Below are 16,370 nucleotides of genomic sequence, written 5' to 3' on the forward strand. Positions count from 1 at the left end.
TAATTTAAGTTGTAAGAGCTAGTTAACCACAAGCCTAAGCTATTGGCCAATCATTTATAATTAATAAGTCTCTGTGTGGTTATTTGGGTTGATAGGACAGAAAACCCTGCCTATATATACTCAATGTTGATGCAATGGTTACCTGTAATTCCGAGTATCAGTAAACTGTGGAAGTCTGACATTAGCCTGCTGAACATCTTATCTATAATGAATTCACACAAAACCCTAACTATGCACAAGCAAGTTCTATAATTTACTACACAATTGCAAATTCAGAAATGTTGGCAGATAGTATCACAGATGTAACTTAATGTGAGTTCAATACGATTTTAGTAGCTTTAAAAATTATCTCTTGCCCATATTGAAATATCTACACTAGAATAGTGTTGTTGAGTTAGAAGAAGAAATGATACAAGGACTGATTAGGACAAAGAGAAGGTGTGTGATGTTGATGAATTTAGAGGAAAGAAAAAATCCAGACCTTACTATGTGCCCCAGATATTGTTTTAGCATAAATAACCTGTTCAAGGTCATAACAGATACTATGTTTGGGTCATTATTTCAGATTCGGGTAATATGTATGCAGACTGACACGTATTCACTTACAGAAATAGGCAATATTAGGAAAAAAACGAATGCAAGCATTCTTGTGACCATGAAACTAAGATGAGGCAGTAATTCATGTAGAATTTGACTCAAATGGAGTAGAAACTAAACTACATATATACCACCTCCTAAGTACCCCAAAGCAGAGTCCCCAACCTCTGACAATGAAATGCAAGTACATAAAAATCAACAGCAAAGCACACATAACCTGCATGACTCTTACATGGGGCAAAGACTGCACTGATAATTACAATGACTCTGTATCACCAAGAGATCATAGAAAAAATACAGTGCTTATGACCTTCTTATTTCTCTCACTGATTATGGTTTTTGTTGGTATAGAACATTTATTCCATATGATTATATACCTATATGGTCTTCAATGTGGTGATGAGAAGGAAATTAAGACTAAAATGACCAAAGAACACCATTTGGTACTCCTCAGCTGCCTGATGTTTAACTATTTTCTGGCACCTCATTAGGAGGACATTCCTGACATAAAAGGGAGAAATTTAAGAGCAGAGTCAACAAAATCAGTAGGGCTATCTTAAGAGTTGACTTTTCATTATGTTTATATGAATTTTTACTGTTAAACAAGTTTGGTGATTTATAAACGCCATGAATTTGATTCAATGCTAAGTCCATTCAATTGACAGTGTTATAAATAGTCACATTTTTAATATACACCATCGCAGATACCAAAAAATATCAAATGAATGGTATATATAGGAACCATGTCTAACTCAGCATGTAATGCTGATAGTATGTGATGTTCTCTATGGCTGTGGGAACAAATCAGAACCTATGAGATGGTTTTTCTTTAGGGAGTGCTGAACTATAAATTTGGTGTAAGACAAAGGTGAATGTGTACTAAAAAGCACACCAGTTTAGAGATTCTGACATGGCAGTTTAGAAGGCAAAATGTTGACCTAAGGCTCCACACATGGATGGCACTTAAAAAGGCTTACAGAAAACATGTTTTCTTAAAAGGTGATGGTGGTGTAGTAATAAAAAAATCAGGCACGTATCTCAAAAAGTTCTAAGAAGAAATTCTTAGTAGTGACTTGCAGAACTACAAATAGGGAAGAAAAAGAAATTATATTTTAACTGGGTAAGGCAAATACTGAGTAAAAAGTTTTGAATGCTAGACGGATGTTTAAGTTATATAAGATCTGGGAGTACGCGTGGATCTTAAGTAATGAAATAAGAATTCATAAAACCAATTGCCCTGAGTTTTTTGTTAATTTTTAAAACAAAATTGTCATTCCTAAGATAATAATGGAAAACAGCAATCACTGTTACTTCCCATCATTCAGTTATCTTACAATACATACCTCTGGCATACAGTCTCATGCTTTCCATGTAAGTTGCAAGGTTTTCTGCTACCAAAGTAACTAGGGCATGATTGTGCTGAAGTTGATTGATTAAGTCATGACGATAAAATACATGAGGACTTCGCTGAGTTTGACTGAAACGAGAAGAGCTTAACAATATAATTAGGCAATTAAACTCTGTTGCAATCAAGAGTTTTACAACTAAATTCTTAGCTACTAATTAAAAAAACTCAAAAGCCAGGTTTGCTCATTTACTTCCTTTACTGACAATATTAAGCAATTAAAAAAATTAATGTGTCAAAAATAAGTATTAGATTACTTGAAAATCAAATATCAGTTTATTTACTTCATAAGGAGTCTACCCCAATAACTATGTCTACTCTCATAATATGGCAGTAGGTAAGCATTTGTGTTAGGACACAGGGTTATTTGAAAAATACAAACATCTAAACTTTATATAACTAGCATTATAATTGCTAGTTCATGCTTTTATAAATTTTTATTAGAGGCGAGAAAGATGGCTTAGCAGGAAAAGGTACTTGACACCAGCTTGAAAACCTGAGTCTGACTCTCATTATTCTCACCGTGGAAGCTGAGAACTAACCCCTAAGGTTGTCCTCCAACTGCCACACAAACAATGTAGCATGAGTCCCTACCCACAGCCCCCAAAATAAAAATGTAAAAAAAAATTTAAAATTATTAGCTATTTAAGTTATACACTGGGCACATGTGGTTTGTAGCTAAGTTGTTCTTGTCACCGGAAAGATAGTTCCTTTCTAATTTGTTTTGGCATTCTCTGAAACTAGTGAACTTTCATAGCTATCACTATATTCTATAATATAGAAGGTCACTAATTTCTAGAAAAGTAGCTAAATACTACCTAGAAAGCAACATATTTGAGAAAGGTCAAGTGGCATATGTATACTGGGCCAAACACACTCCAAATAGACTACTTTGATAAACATTACTCCCCCCCAATCTATTACACATGAGAAAACGTGATTATTTAGAGTGTGTTCCCAAGATTAAATGACTGTATTGTTTGCATTATGAATATCAGTTCTACTACACTTAGCTCTTTATTTCTATGCCAACCACACTAACTACATTCCCTGAAAATAAGAGGACAATTCATTTCAGTAAGCAGATTTTGGAACCTAAGATAGTGCATTTATTTCACTAATTTACTTTTAAAAATATTTATTTTCATTACATGTGTATGAGTGTTTGCCTATATTTGTGTCTGTGCAGTGCTTACTAAGGCAAGAAGTAGGCACGGAATCCCCTAAACCTGGAGTTACAGATGGTCATGAGTTGAAGTTGAGTTCTTGAAAGAGTATCCAGTACTCTTAACCACTGTACCATCTCTCCAGTCCCCAGTTTTGTTTATTTATTTACTTGAAATAAGGTTTGACTGTTTCATCCTAGCTGGCCTGGAACTCACTATGTAAACCAGCCTGGCCTTGACCCACAGAAAACCATCTACCTCTGTTTCCTGAGTGGTTGGGCACCACCATGCCTGGCCTAAGACAGTATACTCAAGGATTGATATTAAAAAGTTCAGTGCTCTATCATTTAAGTTTCTATGTAATTCAATCTTCTAAATTAACTTTAAAAATTTACTACTAAAAAAATTACTTTTGAAAACTATCATGTGACAGCCTGAAACAGCAGTATCACCTTCTGATACTGATCATTTCCTCAAAGGAAGTAGGAATGATATTCTTTTGTTCCAAACGAGCCCTTCTGTCAGTTTTCTGTCATTCCATTAATTTTCATTTTTTAAAATTTATGTATTTATATGTATAATAATGCTCCATTTGCATGTATACCTTTATGCCAGAAAAGTGCATCAGATCCCACTATAGATGGTTGTGAGCCACCATGTGGTTGCTGCGAATTGAATTCAGAGCCTCTGAAAGAGCATTCAGTGCTCTTAACTGCTGAGCCATCTCTCTAGCCCTTGTTAATTTTCTTTAAAATTTGATTTTACCAACTGAAATTAATAAAACATATAAATAAAATATTCTTATTGTTTAGTTTTAAAAGTCTTACCTCAAATTTTGAGGCGCTTCACCAAACAAACTACAAATTTCTCTAATTTGCTTCAGTGCAGGAATGACCCATTTGTCATTTGTGCGAAGTTCTTCTATAAAGCGATCTATCCATTGGATCTTTTGTGTGTCCCGGTCCTTAAACAATTTCAAGGTTTTATATAAATCAATACTCAGGAGAATTCTAAGTCAGAGTATTTAAAAATCAATGTACATTAAAGTGAAATTAAGCTAAATTCCAATTATCCATGGAATTAGAAAATCAGTTTTTCTTATAGGATTAGCATGATAAATATTTTACTTTCTGTAATTGTAAGTAAAAGGTTTAATTTTTTTAAAAGTCCTCTAAGCGTGTCTTAGCTTCACATTTACTACCAAACTCTAAAAAAAGTAAAACATCAAATTAACTACATACATTCAGTATAGTTTGATTTAAAATTTGCCAGGTTTGAGTTTTAATGTTTTAAATTAAGAGATTTTACCTCATCACAGAATCATGTAACACCATGATGAAATCATCTACTATTTAGGAAATTCTAATTATTCTGAATCTTTTATGAACAAATAAAACATTTAATCTCCAAAGTCTCTACCTAACTCCGCTTCAATTTTCTATGGTCTATTTGAAACTAATATTCCTTTACTGTACATCTGACAACACTATCCCTAAATGACCTATTGCTTGTACTTTCTCCCAAAGAGACTCAGATGGCTCACAAAAAGTTATTGTAGAGATGTTAAGAAAGGCAGACTCAGAACCATCAATTCTTGAAATCATTTAAAAGATAATGCCAGAATAACCTAAAATTATCCTGTATTTAAGCAACCCTAACACTGAAGGAGCAGGAAAGTCACAAAACCAAACCAAACACCATCCCCTTACCTGGGAGCAACTATAATCTAGTATTTTGATATGAGCACTGAGAGCCAGGTCCATGATATCTACAGGCACATCATCACTGTGGGCGAGATTCCACAGAAGGTTCAATACTTTATGTGCCATCACACCATCTTTATCATCTTCTGCAAGACGACGAATTAGCTCAAGGAGCTTTTCACGTTGTTTTTTACTTGCATTTGTCCAACTGGCCTAGAAAGACATTCAATGACATGAAAATTTGAAACTGGTTTTGTCCTCATCTTTTTTATGGTTGGTGTGGATAGAGTAGTAGCATCCTCTATACATTGAGTTCCAAGGCAGCCAAAGATACACAGTGCAACCCCCAACTCAAAACAAAACAAAGTGCTTGTTATTTAGCAAGTTCTTGATAAGCATTAATTAACTCACAGGGGAATCAATCAATCATTAAAAAACTAATCATTAAGGAATTATCTGAAGATTATCCTGGGAGGAAGAGGTCCCAGTGGTTGTAATGACAATTATTCTATTTCTTTCTTTCAAGTATGTCACTGGTTATGTATTACCACCATTTCAGGAGTAGCTCAACATTAAAAATGAATTTAGGGCATTCACTGATTACATTATTTCCTCAGCTGTTTTTTAACATACTTCAAAAGATGGGAAAACCGTACACAGCAAGTTTTATCTTTGTATGTGTAAAATGTGTAAGATGATATTTAAAAACACAAAAATGTTCATTTTATACTTTGTTCCTTTCAAAGCAGTGAAATTCTCAAGACACAGATTGACAACTGAGAAGTTCACTGAAAATATGGACTTCTAGAGCCAAGTGGTGGTGGTGCACACCTTTAATCCCAGCACTCAAGAGGGGAAGGTGGATCTCTGTGTTCGAGGTGAGTCTCATCTACAGAGAGAACGAGTTCCAGGACAGGACAGCCAGGGCTACACAGAAAAACCCTGTCTTGAAAAACCAAAAAGGCCTTTTAGGTTATCTAGTGACTGACACAATATGCCCGGGCTAGAGGGTAATTTTTCCCCCACTGTGGAATATACATTCACGATGTAAACGTGTTTCTTTAAGAGTACCCAGTGTAGACATCAACATAAGCACTACCTACATTAAAAATCACACATGGTAAACAGAACCTAAGGAGCCGTCTGGAACTATTTCTGAAGTTTATGCTAATTTAATCAAGGTACAGAAGTTATTATGTGGTTTTAGTCCTTTTTCAGTGTTCTGCCAACGAGATTCATCCATGTTGTTAAGTCATTCCAGTTTGCTTATTTCCACTGCCATGGAGAATTCCATTATATGGACATCCCTTATATATCCTCTCTACATAGCTATTTGTAGCTATTATAAACCACTTCAGTTCAAATGTTTTTGAACATATACTCTGATGCACATATGCAAGAATCTTGAGGTGTTCAGGGTTAAATGACAGCCTTGTAATGCTAGGCAAGCATTCTATTGCTGAGCTATGCTAATATTCCCAGAATGTTGTACGCCATCAGAAATACCACTTAACCTTCCAAAGTGTTACAGTAAGTGATATACAGAGTCAGAACCATTATTTTTAATAGCAATACTTGGTGATCTAATGCCAGTTAATAGGCCCTCCCTTTGTGAACACTCATAGTGTCTTATATTCTTAATCCACCAAGTTGAATGACCAATTAAGCATTCACTGAGTCTCAGCAACTGATAAGAGACTGTTAACACTATATAACTTGAAGATACATGACGAGACCATTTCGAATACACCTGTAATGATCTTGGCGCTACCTTCTAAACTACATTTCTATTAACTTGTACTTGACCTCAGTATATATCCCTAGAACACCATGGTAGTTGCTACTCCTTTTCCTGTCATCTCTTATGTTTCTCATAATCATCCTTCCTACTTTACTACAGTTTTTACTTCAACCTATTTCCAAAACACAGAATGGGAAAAAAATCCAAAATGGTAACAAGAGTTTTGAAAAGGAATGAGAGTCCTTATTAGGGCTATTAGCACTATTACGAAAATGAAAATCAAGTTCTCATGGGTAAAGAAAACAGTGGCAAAATCCTTCACACCAGATAAAGCCCTTCATATCAGAGACGGTCTTATGAGATTTTAATTGTTTGTTGACTAACAAAAACTTGTAGTTCTAATGAATCAATTCTATCTAAAATTAAAATGGTAATAACATCACTGCGTTGGTAATTACCTTAAAGCAATCAAACAGATGATCAAGTTGTTCAGGAGAAAAATCCCATGCTAATTTGGCCAGTAGATCATGTACATTCTTCACAATGGCTTCATGTTTCCCTGCCTATTGAAAAATTAAAAACAAAGATCATAGCATGCTCGACTGTGAATAACAGAAACACATACACTGACAGCTGATGACCATCAGGAGGAATTTACCACAATCTCCATTCAATCATTACATAAAATTCTTAACATCATTAATTTCTTAGACCTAAAATTTGACAATTCCATTTCTGCATATACATAATTAATATGTACTTTAGAAATTCCTATTAACCTGGTTATTTTTCAGATAGGGTCTCCAAGCTGTCCTGAAACTTGCTCTGTAGACAAGGCTGGCTTTGAACTCATAGAGATCCATCCACAAGCCTCAGGCCTCTTGAGTGCTGGGATTAAAGGTGTGTGCCACCACCGCCGAGCTTAATTTTTTAATTATAGTTTATCGAATATACTAAGATTTTAATGCCATAAACAAGAAACATTATTTTTCCCAAACTGGAATTTTCTTTATTTCTATAAACTAAAAAAACTGTTTATGTAGATTCTGGCTCTTAAAAATTTTTCTAAAAAGGTTGCTAATCCTTCTGAAAAGATTTAAGTCAATGGGAATAAATAATTTGAACGATAACTATACTGAAGGGTTTCAACGTCTACTAAGAAGTCAATGATGTATATTTTTCCAACAGGTATACTTGATTTTGTGGTACTAAGGCCAAGTATAATGCCACTGGGCTGTATGCTTCCCTACCCCTTGTTTTCTGGGTCAGAATCTTCCTTTGTAGCCTAGCCTGGTTTCCAACTCACGATTCTCCCCATTTTCTACTTCCCATGTGCTGAGATTGCAGATATACACAAGCACACTCAGCTTCCCTATTTTACTTTTAGTCTGTTTAACTTTGTCTAAATATGAACTGTTGCATATTTAAGTATTACTGACAATTATCGGGAAGGTACTAGATGAATTTCTACAAGAAGTATTTTAATGTTTCAAAACCATTACCTGTGCTGCCCAGATATTATCAAGATCTTGCAAGGTCAGAGCTTTTTCTTTGATGACAAAACGAAGAATCTTTTCTAGTTTCTCTACATATTGTGGTTGATGAAGACTATCTCGTAAAACAATGGATAAAATATTGTTCTGTTGTATCCATTCCTAAATGTAATTTAAAAAACAGGTTTCAAAACAAACTAAAATACAAACACTTTTAAAACATACCATTAATATAACATAAACAATTTTTAGGAATCCTAAAGCATATTTACAAAATAGTGTACATCCAGGCCTTGTCATCACAGAAAATTACTTTTAAAAATCTACAGTTTTTACCCCTGAAAAGGAATCTTGACGTGTAACACAGGTTAGTCTTAAATTTGTTATCTTCCTTCCTCCACTTCCATCCCAATTGCTGGGATTAATCTGGGATTAAAGTTGTGAGCTACCACATCTAACACAGTAATTTACTAGAGCATCTTCACCAATTATAAAAACTCAAATCATTAAAAATATTCTAAGTTGGCGGTGGTGGCACACACCTTTAATCCCAGCACTCAAGCAGAGGCAGGCGGATCTCTTTGAGTTTGAGGCCAGCCTGTTCTACAGAGTGAGTTCCAGGAGAGGCAACAAAACTGCACACACAAACCCCGTCTCGAGACAACAACAACAAACAAAATATTCTGAATTACAGCATTAAACTCACAAAAACATCATTTAAATGCAATGAAACACTAAGGTTTAGGTAGAATGAACATGAACCAACTTTGGTATCCTTAGGCTCTTTACACTAAAGCTAATTCTGCCCCAGAATGGTTTTAATCTTAGGTCAAAAGTTACTTTTTAAAGACTTATTTAGTAATTGATTGCCATGGACCAGACCCTACCTGTTGCTTAGCCACCCACCTCTTGCATCTTTCCAACAATCCCTGTGTTAGCATAGTAAACAGGTTTGCAGATTCCAGTTTGGGACTGGAATCTGAACCAAGTCTGCATGCTTCCATTGTCTATTCCCGTAATACTGTGCTAGTCTAGACTGTAGCGTGACAGTTCTTTACCTTCAACCTCTTGTTGTTTTACTTCAAGAATAATAAAGGAGGACTCAGGATTAAAAAAAAAAAGACAATCCACAAAGTTATGAGTGTATACTATTCAGCTTTCTGAGAATAAAGGAAGGTGGGTCCAAAATGTACCAAAAATATGAATTTTTAGCTAGTAACGGACAACGTTTTGAAAAGCCAAACTTGTTAAGGGATTTTCCCCCTAAAATATAACAAATGAATGTCAAACTACTACAAAAAGTTTTACACATTTAATGTCATTTTCTGCAAGTTCTAGGATGAGTCATACAGCTAATTATTTCCCCATTAACAAAAAAGACCCTTAGAGGTAAAGATACTGTTTGCTACAGATGTCTCATGACTTTCACATATGTACTCAAATAACATGGGTTTTATCATTTAAATGGTAAGTTATTCATTAAAGTTGTAATATGTAAACTATATGGAAAATAGTTTTCTAAGTATTAATGCAAAAAGGATATAAACTTAAGCACTTTAAAAACAAATTCCCCAAATCAAGAAAAACTAATTTATGTAGCTCATATTCTAATATTATATATATACACACATACACACACACACATACATATACATATATATTGGTTTTTGAAGACAGGGTTTCTCTGTATAGCTTTGGAGCCTGTCCTGGAACTCACTCTGTAGCCCAGGCTGGCCTCAAACTCACAGAGATCCACCGGCCTCTGAGTGCTGGGATTAAAGGCCTGTGCCACCACCACCCAGCTAGCTAGCTAGATAGCCTGCCTCTGCCTCTCCAGTGTTGAGATTCCAGTTGTACACCACCATACCCATCTGTGTATTTCATGATTTAAGCCATTAACTGGAATTGGTCACATGAACAGGCCCCTTTCTTCAATCATGTTCAAATATTATCTCCCATATTCCCTTTTGATCAATTTCCCAGTTTATAGCAAAACTCACACTAAACTAATGATTACATTCAACAATAAATTTATCACATAATCAGCTACCAAATAATTATGCTACTTTAGGAAGTTTGAGACTAACGATCCTGTAAATTTAATCAGAACAACATTCAAATTTCAGTGACCGCCATTCCAGGTTTAAGTATTTCTTTAGTTAAAAAACAGTAAAAGGACTCACGGCCATCCTCTCTGCCGTGAGCCACTCCTCTTCCTCAGGATTTCCGTGCCGATGGGTATAGTACGACACACTAGAAATGACCTTATTAACTTCATTCAGTGCGTTCATCTTTCCATTGAAAGAAGAAATTTGCAATAATCTGTAAAAGAAACTCAGTTTGACATTGATTGTAGAAATTCCTGTACATGATTACTTCCAAAGATTAAGTTACCTAACTTACCTAAGTATCATTTTTAACCTAAATATTTCTAAGTTCTTTACAGTTTCTTCTTGTCCAGGAACCCGGGAAGCTAAATTCTTCAAAGATTTAATAATCATTGAAAGAGCATCATTTTTGGCTTCATTCTTTGCTTCTTTCTTCAGTTCTTCATCAGTTAAGTTTTCTAAAAACTGTGGAACCATTTCTATTATTGGAAGAAAGTATTTTTTCACTGTGTGAAGAGTGAGAAACTCATAGCACTGTCCGAATGGTCTGAAATAAGAAAAAAAAAAAAAAACTCCTGTAAATACTCAATTTCTTAAAATCAATTTAGTAAATTCTCACAGTACATGTAGTATTTTTAAAAACACCCAAATAACAACTAAGAAAAATCTGCACTTCAACTACTACTTGTTTTTAGATTTTGTGTGTGCGTGTGTGCGCGTGCACTTGGATGGTAATATGTGTGTGTGAGTGCAGGTACCCTCAGGGGCCAGAGCTATCAGATCCCTTGGAGCTGGTGTTAAAGACAATTGTGAGCCACTTGCCTTAGGTGCTGGGAACCGAACTCAGGACCTCAGAAAGAACAGCCACTGAACTAACCACTGAGACATCTCTCCAGCCTCATTACTCCATTTCCTTTTTCTCTCCCCGCCCCGCCCCGCCCCACCCCCCAGGAACTGAGGACAGAACCCAGGGCCTTGCGCTTTAGATAAGCGCTCTATCACTGAGCTAAATAAATCCTCAACTCCCTCCATTTCTTAACTGAGCCAAAATAAAATCAGAAACTAACAGAAAACTGAACATTTCATTTTAAAACGTAACTTACTTAATAAGGGCAGCAATTATCTGAACGTTCAATGCTGATCCATTAATAAAACGATCGTGCAATGTCTGGAATCCATTTAAAGTGCCAAATTTGTTGAGGAGATCCACTAGCCAACCCTGTAATGCAATTAACATCAAAGTTTACTTTTTTGGCTTTTAAGAAAAATCAAAGTACTATTTTGACTGATATATTAAAACCAATTGATGTCAAACCATTCATGAAGGACTTCAAAACATTCACAATAATCCATCTAGGATGAAGCATAAGTAGCCAGCACAAATTAGATTATAGGAACACACTGCTCCTATCAGTACTGCTAGTGAAGAATTAAAACCATGTTTCTGTCTCCGCAATCACACTGTACGAGAACGTGGTTTTCCTAAGTACCGAAAAACACCTATATTAAAATAATTTATGAGGTTAAAAGGCTCAAGTAATATCAAAGAATAGCTAATTAATAATCTAGTGTAAAAAAAATTCTGAGTAAATACCCCCACCCCCAGGACAGAGCTTCTCTGTGGAACAGCCCTGGCTGTCCGAGAACTCAGAGGTCTGCCTGCTTCTGTCGCCTGAGCGCTGGGATTAAAGACGTGTGCCACCATTGCCCACCCCTCAGTCAATTTCTTATTGGAGTTATAAGCAGTTAAAATTTCCATATAAATAGAATAATCTTGAAGCCTAAAAGCGAACTGTCAATTAAAAACTAGCCCATATGTCACAGGACTTGAACACTTGTCTACCATGAGCAAAGGCTGAGGAGGTTTGATACATGCTTACATTGCAGGAGGAACAAAAAGGGGAAAAATTTAAAAAAAAATTATACCATGGTATAATATTTGTTATCACTAACTAGAACATCTGGGGACTTTTGTTGACTCATATAAATGTATTCAATTTCCATTTTATTTTTTTCTTTTTTTGAGACAGGGTTTCTCTGTGTAGCTTTGCACCTTTCCTGGAACTCACTCTGTAGTCCAGGCTGGCCTCGAACTCAGAGATCCGCCTGCCTCTGCCTCCTGACTGCTGGGATTAAAGGCGTGTGCCACCACCGCCAGGCTCAATTTCCATCTTATTAATCAACTTTGCCATTTAAAAAACTCAAAATGAACTAAAAGGTTACAAAAGAATTAAATATATCTGAAAGCTAATAATAAAGACAATCTTTTACACCTTACCACCCTCTAGAAGGCCATATTTTAAAAGCCAGTAAGGGGGGAGGAAAGACAATTTTTCTATTATACTCTAGGCAAAAATAATGCCTACAGCTATTTTTTAAAAGGGGAATGCTGAATAAAGATTTTATTGTTGGCTAGGTGATGGTGGTACATGCCTTTAATCCCAGCACTCAGGAGGCAGAGGCTGGTGGATCTCTGAGTTCAAGGTCAGCCTGGTCTAGAGTGAGTGCCAGAACAGCCAGGGCAACCCTGTCTCAAGAAACCAAGAGAAATACAATAAGCTAAATGTAGCTATCTAAATTTTAAGTTCTCTAGGATGTCGACTATCATATTTCAGTAAGTTTAATATTTTCCTACCTTTTAATTTGATAAGAAGACCAATTCTAGGTCATTAAACTCTCAGTATTTATGTGTATGAGTTTTTGCCAGTATATATTTCACCCTATGCACGTCTGGTACCCAGAGGCAGGAGAGAACATGGGATCCATTGGAGCCAAAATTGAGGAGGATTATGAGCCACCATGTGGGTGCTATAAATATAAACTGAATCCAGATCCTCTACAAGAGCAACAAGTGCTCTGTAACCCTGGGCCAGCTCTCTAGCCCAAACCCAGGCTAACTATTTGGCTCACCAGATCTCTTTTGGGATTACTTGTAAAAAGGAATGTTTGTTACGTATTTTTTATTTCTTTAGTAACTAGAATGAGACTACTGAGCTGATATACTTAGTAGTTCTATTCTTTCTCTCTCTCTCTCTCTTTTTAAAAGATTTTATTTGAGTGTTTTGTCTGCATGTATCTGCACTACCTGTGAGTGGAGGTCAGGAGGAGACACCAGACACCCTGGGACTGGCAACATCCAACCAGTTCTACGTAGAAAAAAAAATTTCAATGATTCCATAGTCTAGAATGTGCATGTTCTTTTTGGGGATGGTCATTGGGGCATACTTGCAAAGGTTTTCTCTGTGTAACAGTTCTGACTGTTCTGGAATTTGCGCTTTAGACCAGGCTGACCTTGAACTCAGAGATCCACCTGCCTCTACCTCCACAGTGCTGGGATTAAAGGCGTGTGCAACCACCGCCCGGCATTTATGCTCTTTTAAATGTAGTTTTACTTTTATTTTTTGATACGTTTCTTTTAAAAAGAATAGCATAGATGCCAGGCATAGTGGCATATACCTTTAATCCCAGCACTCAGGAAGGAGAGGCAGGCAGATCTCTATGAGTCTGGTCTACATATTAAGCCCAGAGCTACATAATAGAGAAATCCTGTCTCAAAAAGACAACAAAAAGAATAACATACATGAATTTACTTGAGACCCTTTCCCCTTTAACTAATCAGGTTTCTCTTATTTTAAACATTCAATTAATTTCATTTAATTATCTTTAAAATCCTAGGCTGGGAGAGAAGTATGATACAGTTAAGATAGCACCATAGAGAGTTATAACCTCAGATAGTTGTCAATAGCTTTAATTTTATCTATCATTGCCTAAAAGCTGAGGGAGGCCACATGAGTTCAACAGTGGAGGAAATAAAGACCTGGCCACAACTTTTAGGTGATGATTAAGTAGGAAGGCTCAAAGACAGACTCGGAAGCTCAGTGACTTCCAACTTTTCAAAAGTCAACAAACAAGACACTACAAAGTGAGTGCCATAAGGTAACTTACAATATAGAAAATCCACTCCCATCAGCTATTTTTGATGATCTGAATTTTGCCACAAGTGAAGTACTACTAATCTAGAACTCCAGAATCTAAAAGTTTTCTTTAGCTAGGTGGTGGTGGCTCACACCTTTAATCCCAGCGCTTTGGAGACACAGGTAGGGGGATCTCTGTGAGTTCGAGGCCAGCCAGTGCTACACAGAGGGAACGGACCCTGTGTTGGAGGAAACAACAAAAGATGTCTGAGTAATGACACATTTCCAATGTTTGAACTAGAGGGACTCCATTAGTGAGGATCTATGCAAATATTCCAAACTCTGTAAAAAAAAAAAAAATTGAAAACCCTTCTAATTCCAAGCATCATATATAAAGGATACTCAAACTTTGGAGAATAACATTAAAAAAAATTTTACACTTCCTTTAGGTTTTATGTCATAATGTCTGCATCCAACTAGGGACGGTGTTGAAAATTCTAACTAACACCTCTTTGATAATTTTTTTTTCAGGACAGGATCTCTCTTTGTAGCCTTGGCTGTCCTGGAACTCACTCTGTAGACAAGGCTGGTCTCAAACTCTCAGAAATCCTCCTGCCTTGGCTTCCCGAGTGCTGAGATTAAAGGCATGAACCACTACCTCCTGGTTGATAATCAAACTTTTTTTTAAGTTTATAAAGATTTAACAATGAGAAGTCACAAAATTCCTCTGATTTCAGCAGCTAGTAGGCAACTCCCTAGAATATGGGTAACCATAATCTAGGCTACAATACATACAAACGAACACATACACACTAAACTCAAAGGCTTTGAACACCTATCTTTTTTTTTTTGACAGTTTTTACGTAAGAATCAGATTTCAAATACATAAAATTATCTTCATCCAGAAGTCACTCTACAATTTGGTATTAGTCATGTTGAATAAAGTTTTGTTTTTCCTGTGAGTTTCTTTCTTTCTTTTCTTTTTTTCTTTTTTCTTTTTCTTTTTTTCTTTTCTTTTTTTTTTTTTTTTTTTTTTTTTTGGTGTTTTCGAGACAGGGTTTCTCTGTGTAGTTTTGCTGCCTGTCCTGGATCTCGCTCTGTAGACCAGGCTGGCCTCGAACTCACAGAGATCCACCTGCCTCTGCCTCCCGAGTGCTGGGATTAAAGTCATTCGCCACCACCGCCCGGCTCTTGTGAGTTTCTTAAGCAGTAGATTACTGACCCACTGAGAAAAATAAAAAAGGAAAATGCAGACAGAACACATGGACGCACGCGGTTTCTCTGCATAGTCTTGAAATTTGCCTTGTAGACCAGACTAGCCTTGAACCTTGAGACCAGTCTACCTCTGTCACTGGGACTGAAGGTGTGCATCACCATGTCTAGCTAGATGGAACTTTTGTGTTTGAAAATTATCTTTACTTTGATGGTAACTGGATCCTACTCAAGCTAAAATAAGCCATCTAGTGGCAACAATATGAACTGGAAAAAGAATAGCTCTAAGTTCAACACATTACTGGTGATTTCAAGCTCTAACCAAATAAACCAAACATTGTACACATGACTTTCATTTTTTTTGGCTGGTCAGAAAAGAAAATCTCCAGATCTCTGAATTATTTCCCTAGGGACTAGATAGGTGGCTCAGCTTTAAGCACTGATTGCTTTATGACAAATTAAATTCGATTCCCAGCACCCTCATGGTGACTAACTCCATTTCTAGGGGATCCAGTGCCTTCTTCTGGCCTCCAAAGGGCACAGGTCTGCACATGGTGTACAAATATACATACAGGCAAATTACTCATGCACATGAAGTAAAAACAAATCTTTTAAAAATGTTTCCCTACAGTCTAAATTTAGAAACTATTATTGCTAGCACTTGCTAAAGGAAATAAAAACTATACAAGTATAAATTTAAAAGTATATAGTATAAAACTAAAGTACAGTCTGTTTGCACTGCTATAAGAAATTTTTGTTGTTGACTATGTATTTTAGTAAAATTTCAAAGTTTTACTATTCTGTTTCTATTTTATAATTTCCATCATTGTACTTTTGTGATGTATTACTTAAGCATGTATAGCATATACCTACTTTGAAGTGCAAAAAACATCATGGCCTATTGATCTGAGGTTTCTAATCAGTCATAATCTCCTCGATTATTATTATAGATCAAACAGATGTTTTATATTAACCAAATTATTACTATTTCCAGTTTGAGTAGAAGATTATAGGGATTAACTTACATAGAG

The 16,370-nt window shown here is 36.0% G+C and overlaps 1 protein-coding gene across 5 annotated transcripts in view; it reads right to left on the reverse strand.

The window, feature by feature from the left end:
• The window catches only part of Usp9x (ubiquitin specific peptidase 9 X-linked), a 145,099-nt gene that overhangs the window by 63,340 nt on the left and 65,389 nt on the right, over positions 1-16,370 (reverse strand). For 3 of the 5 annotated variants that reach the window (XM_076562498.1, XM_076562499.1, XM_076562496.1), the window contains 8 exons: positions 11,317-11,432; positions 10,509-10,760; positions 10,289-10,427; positions 8,115-8,267; positions 7,071-7,175; positions 4,878-5,084; positions 3,996-4,132; positions 1,941-2,074 (listed from right to left, as the gene is read on the reverse strand). In XM_076562498.1, the coding sequence (XP_076418613.1) occupies positions 1,941-2,074; positions 3,996-4,132; positions 4,878-5,084; positions 7,071-7,175; positions 8,115-8,267; positions 10,289-10,427; positions 10,509-10,760; positions 11,317-11,432 (1,243 nt within the window). Of the gene's footprint in view, positions 1-1,940; positions 2,090-3,995; positions 4,133-4,877; positions 5,085-7,070; positions 7,176-8,114; positions 8,268-10,288; positions 10,428-10,508; positions 10,761-11,316; positions 11,433-16,370 lie in introns of all 5 variants that reach the window. The other 2 variants (XM_076562497.1, XM_076562495.1) reach the window with 1 other exon arrangement.

The sequence above is a fragment of the Peromyscus maniculatus genome, chromosome X, assembly GCF_049852395.1.
Source record: "Peromyscus maniculatus bairdii isolate BWxNUB_F1_BW_parent chromosome X, HU_Pman_BW_mat_3.1, whole genome shotgun sequence".
Lineage (NCBI taxonomy): Eukaryota > Metazoa > Chordata > Mammalia > Rodentia > Cricetidae > Peromyscus > Peromyscus maniculatus.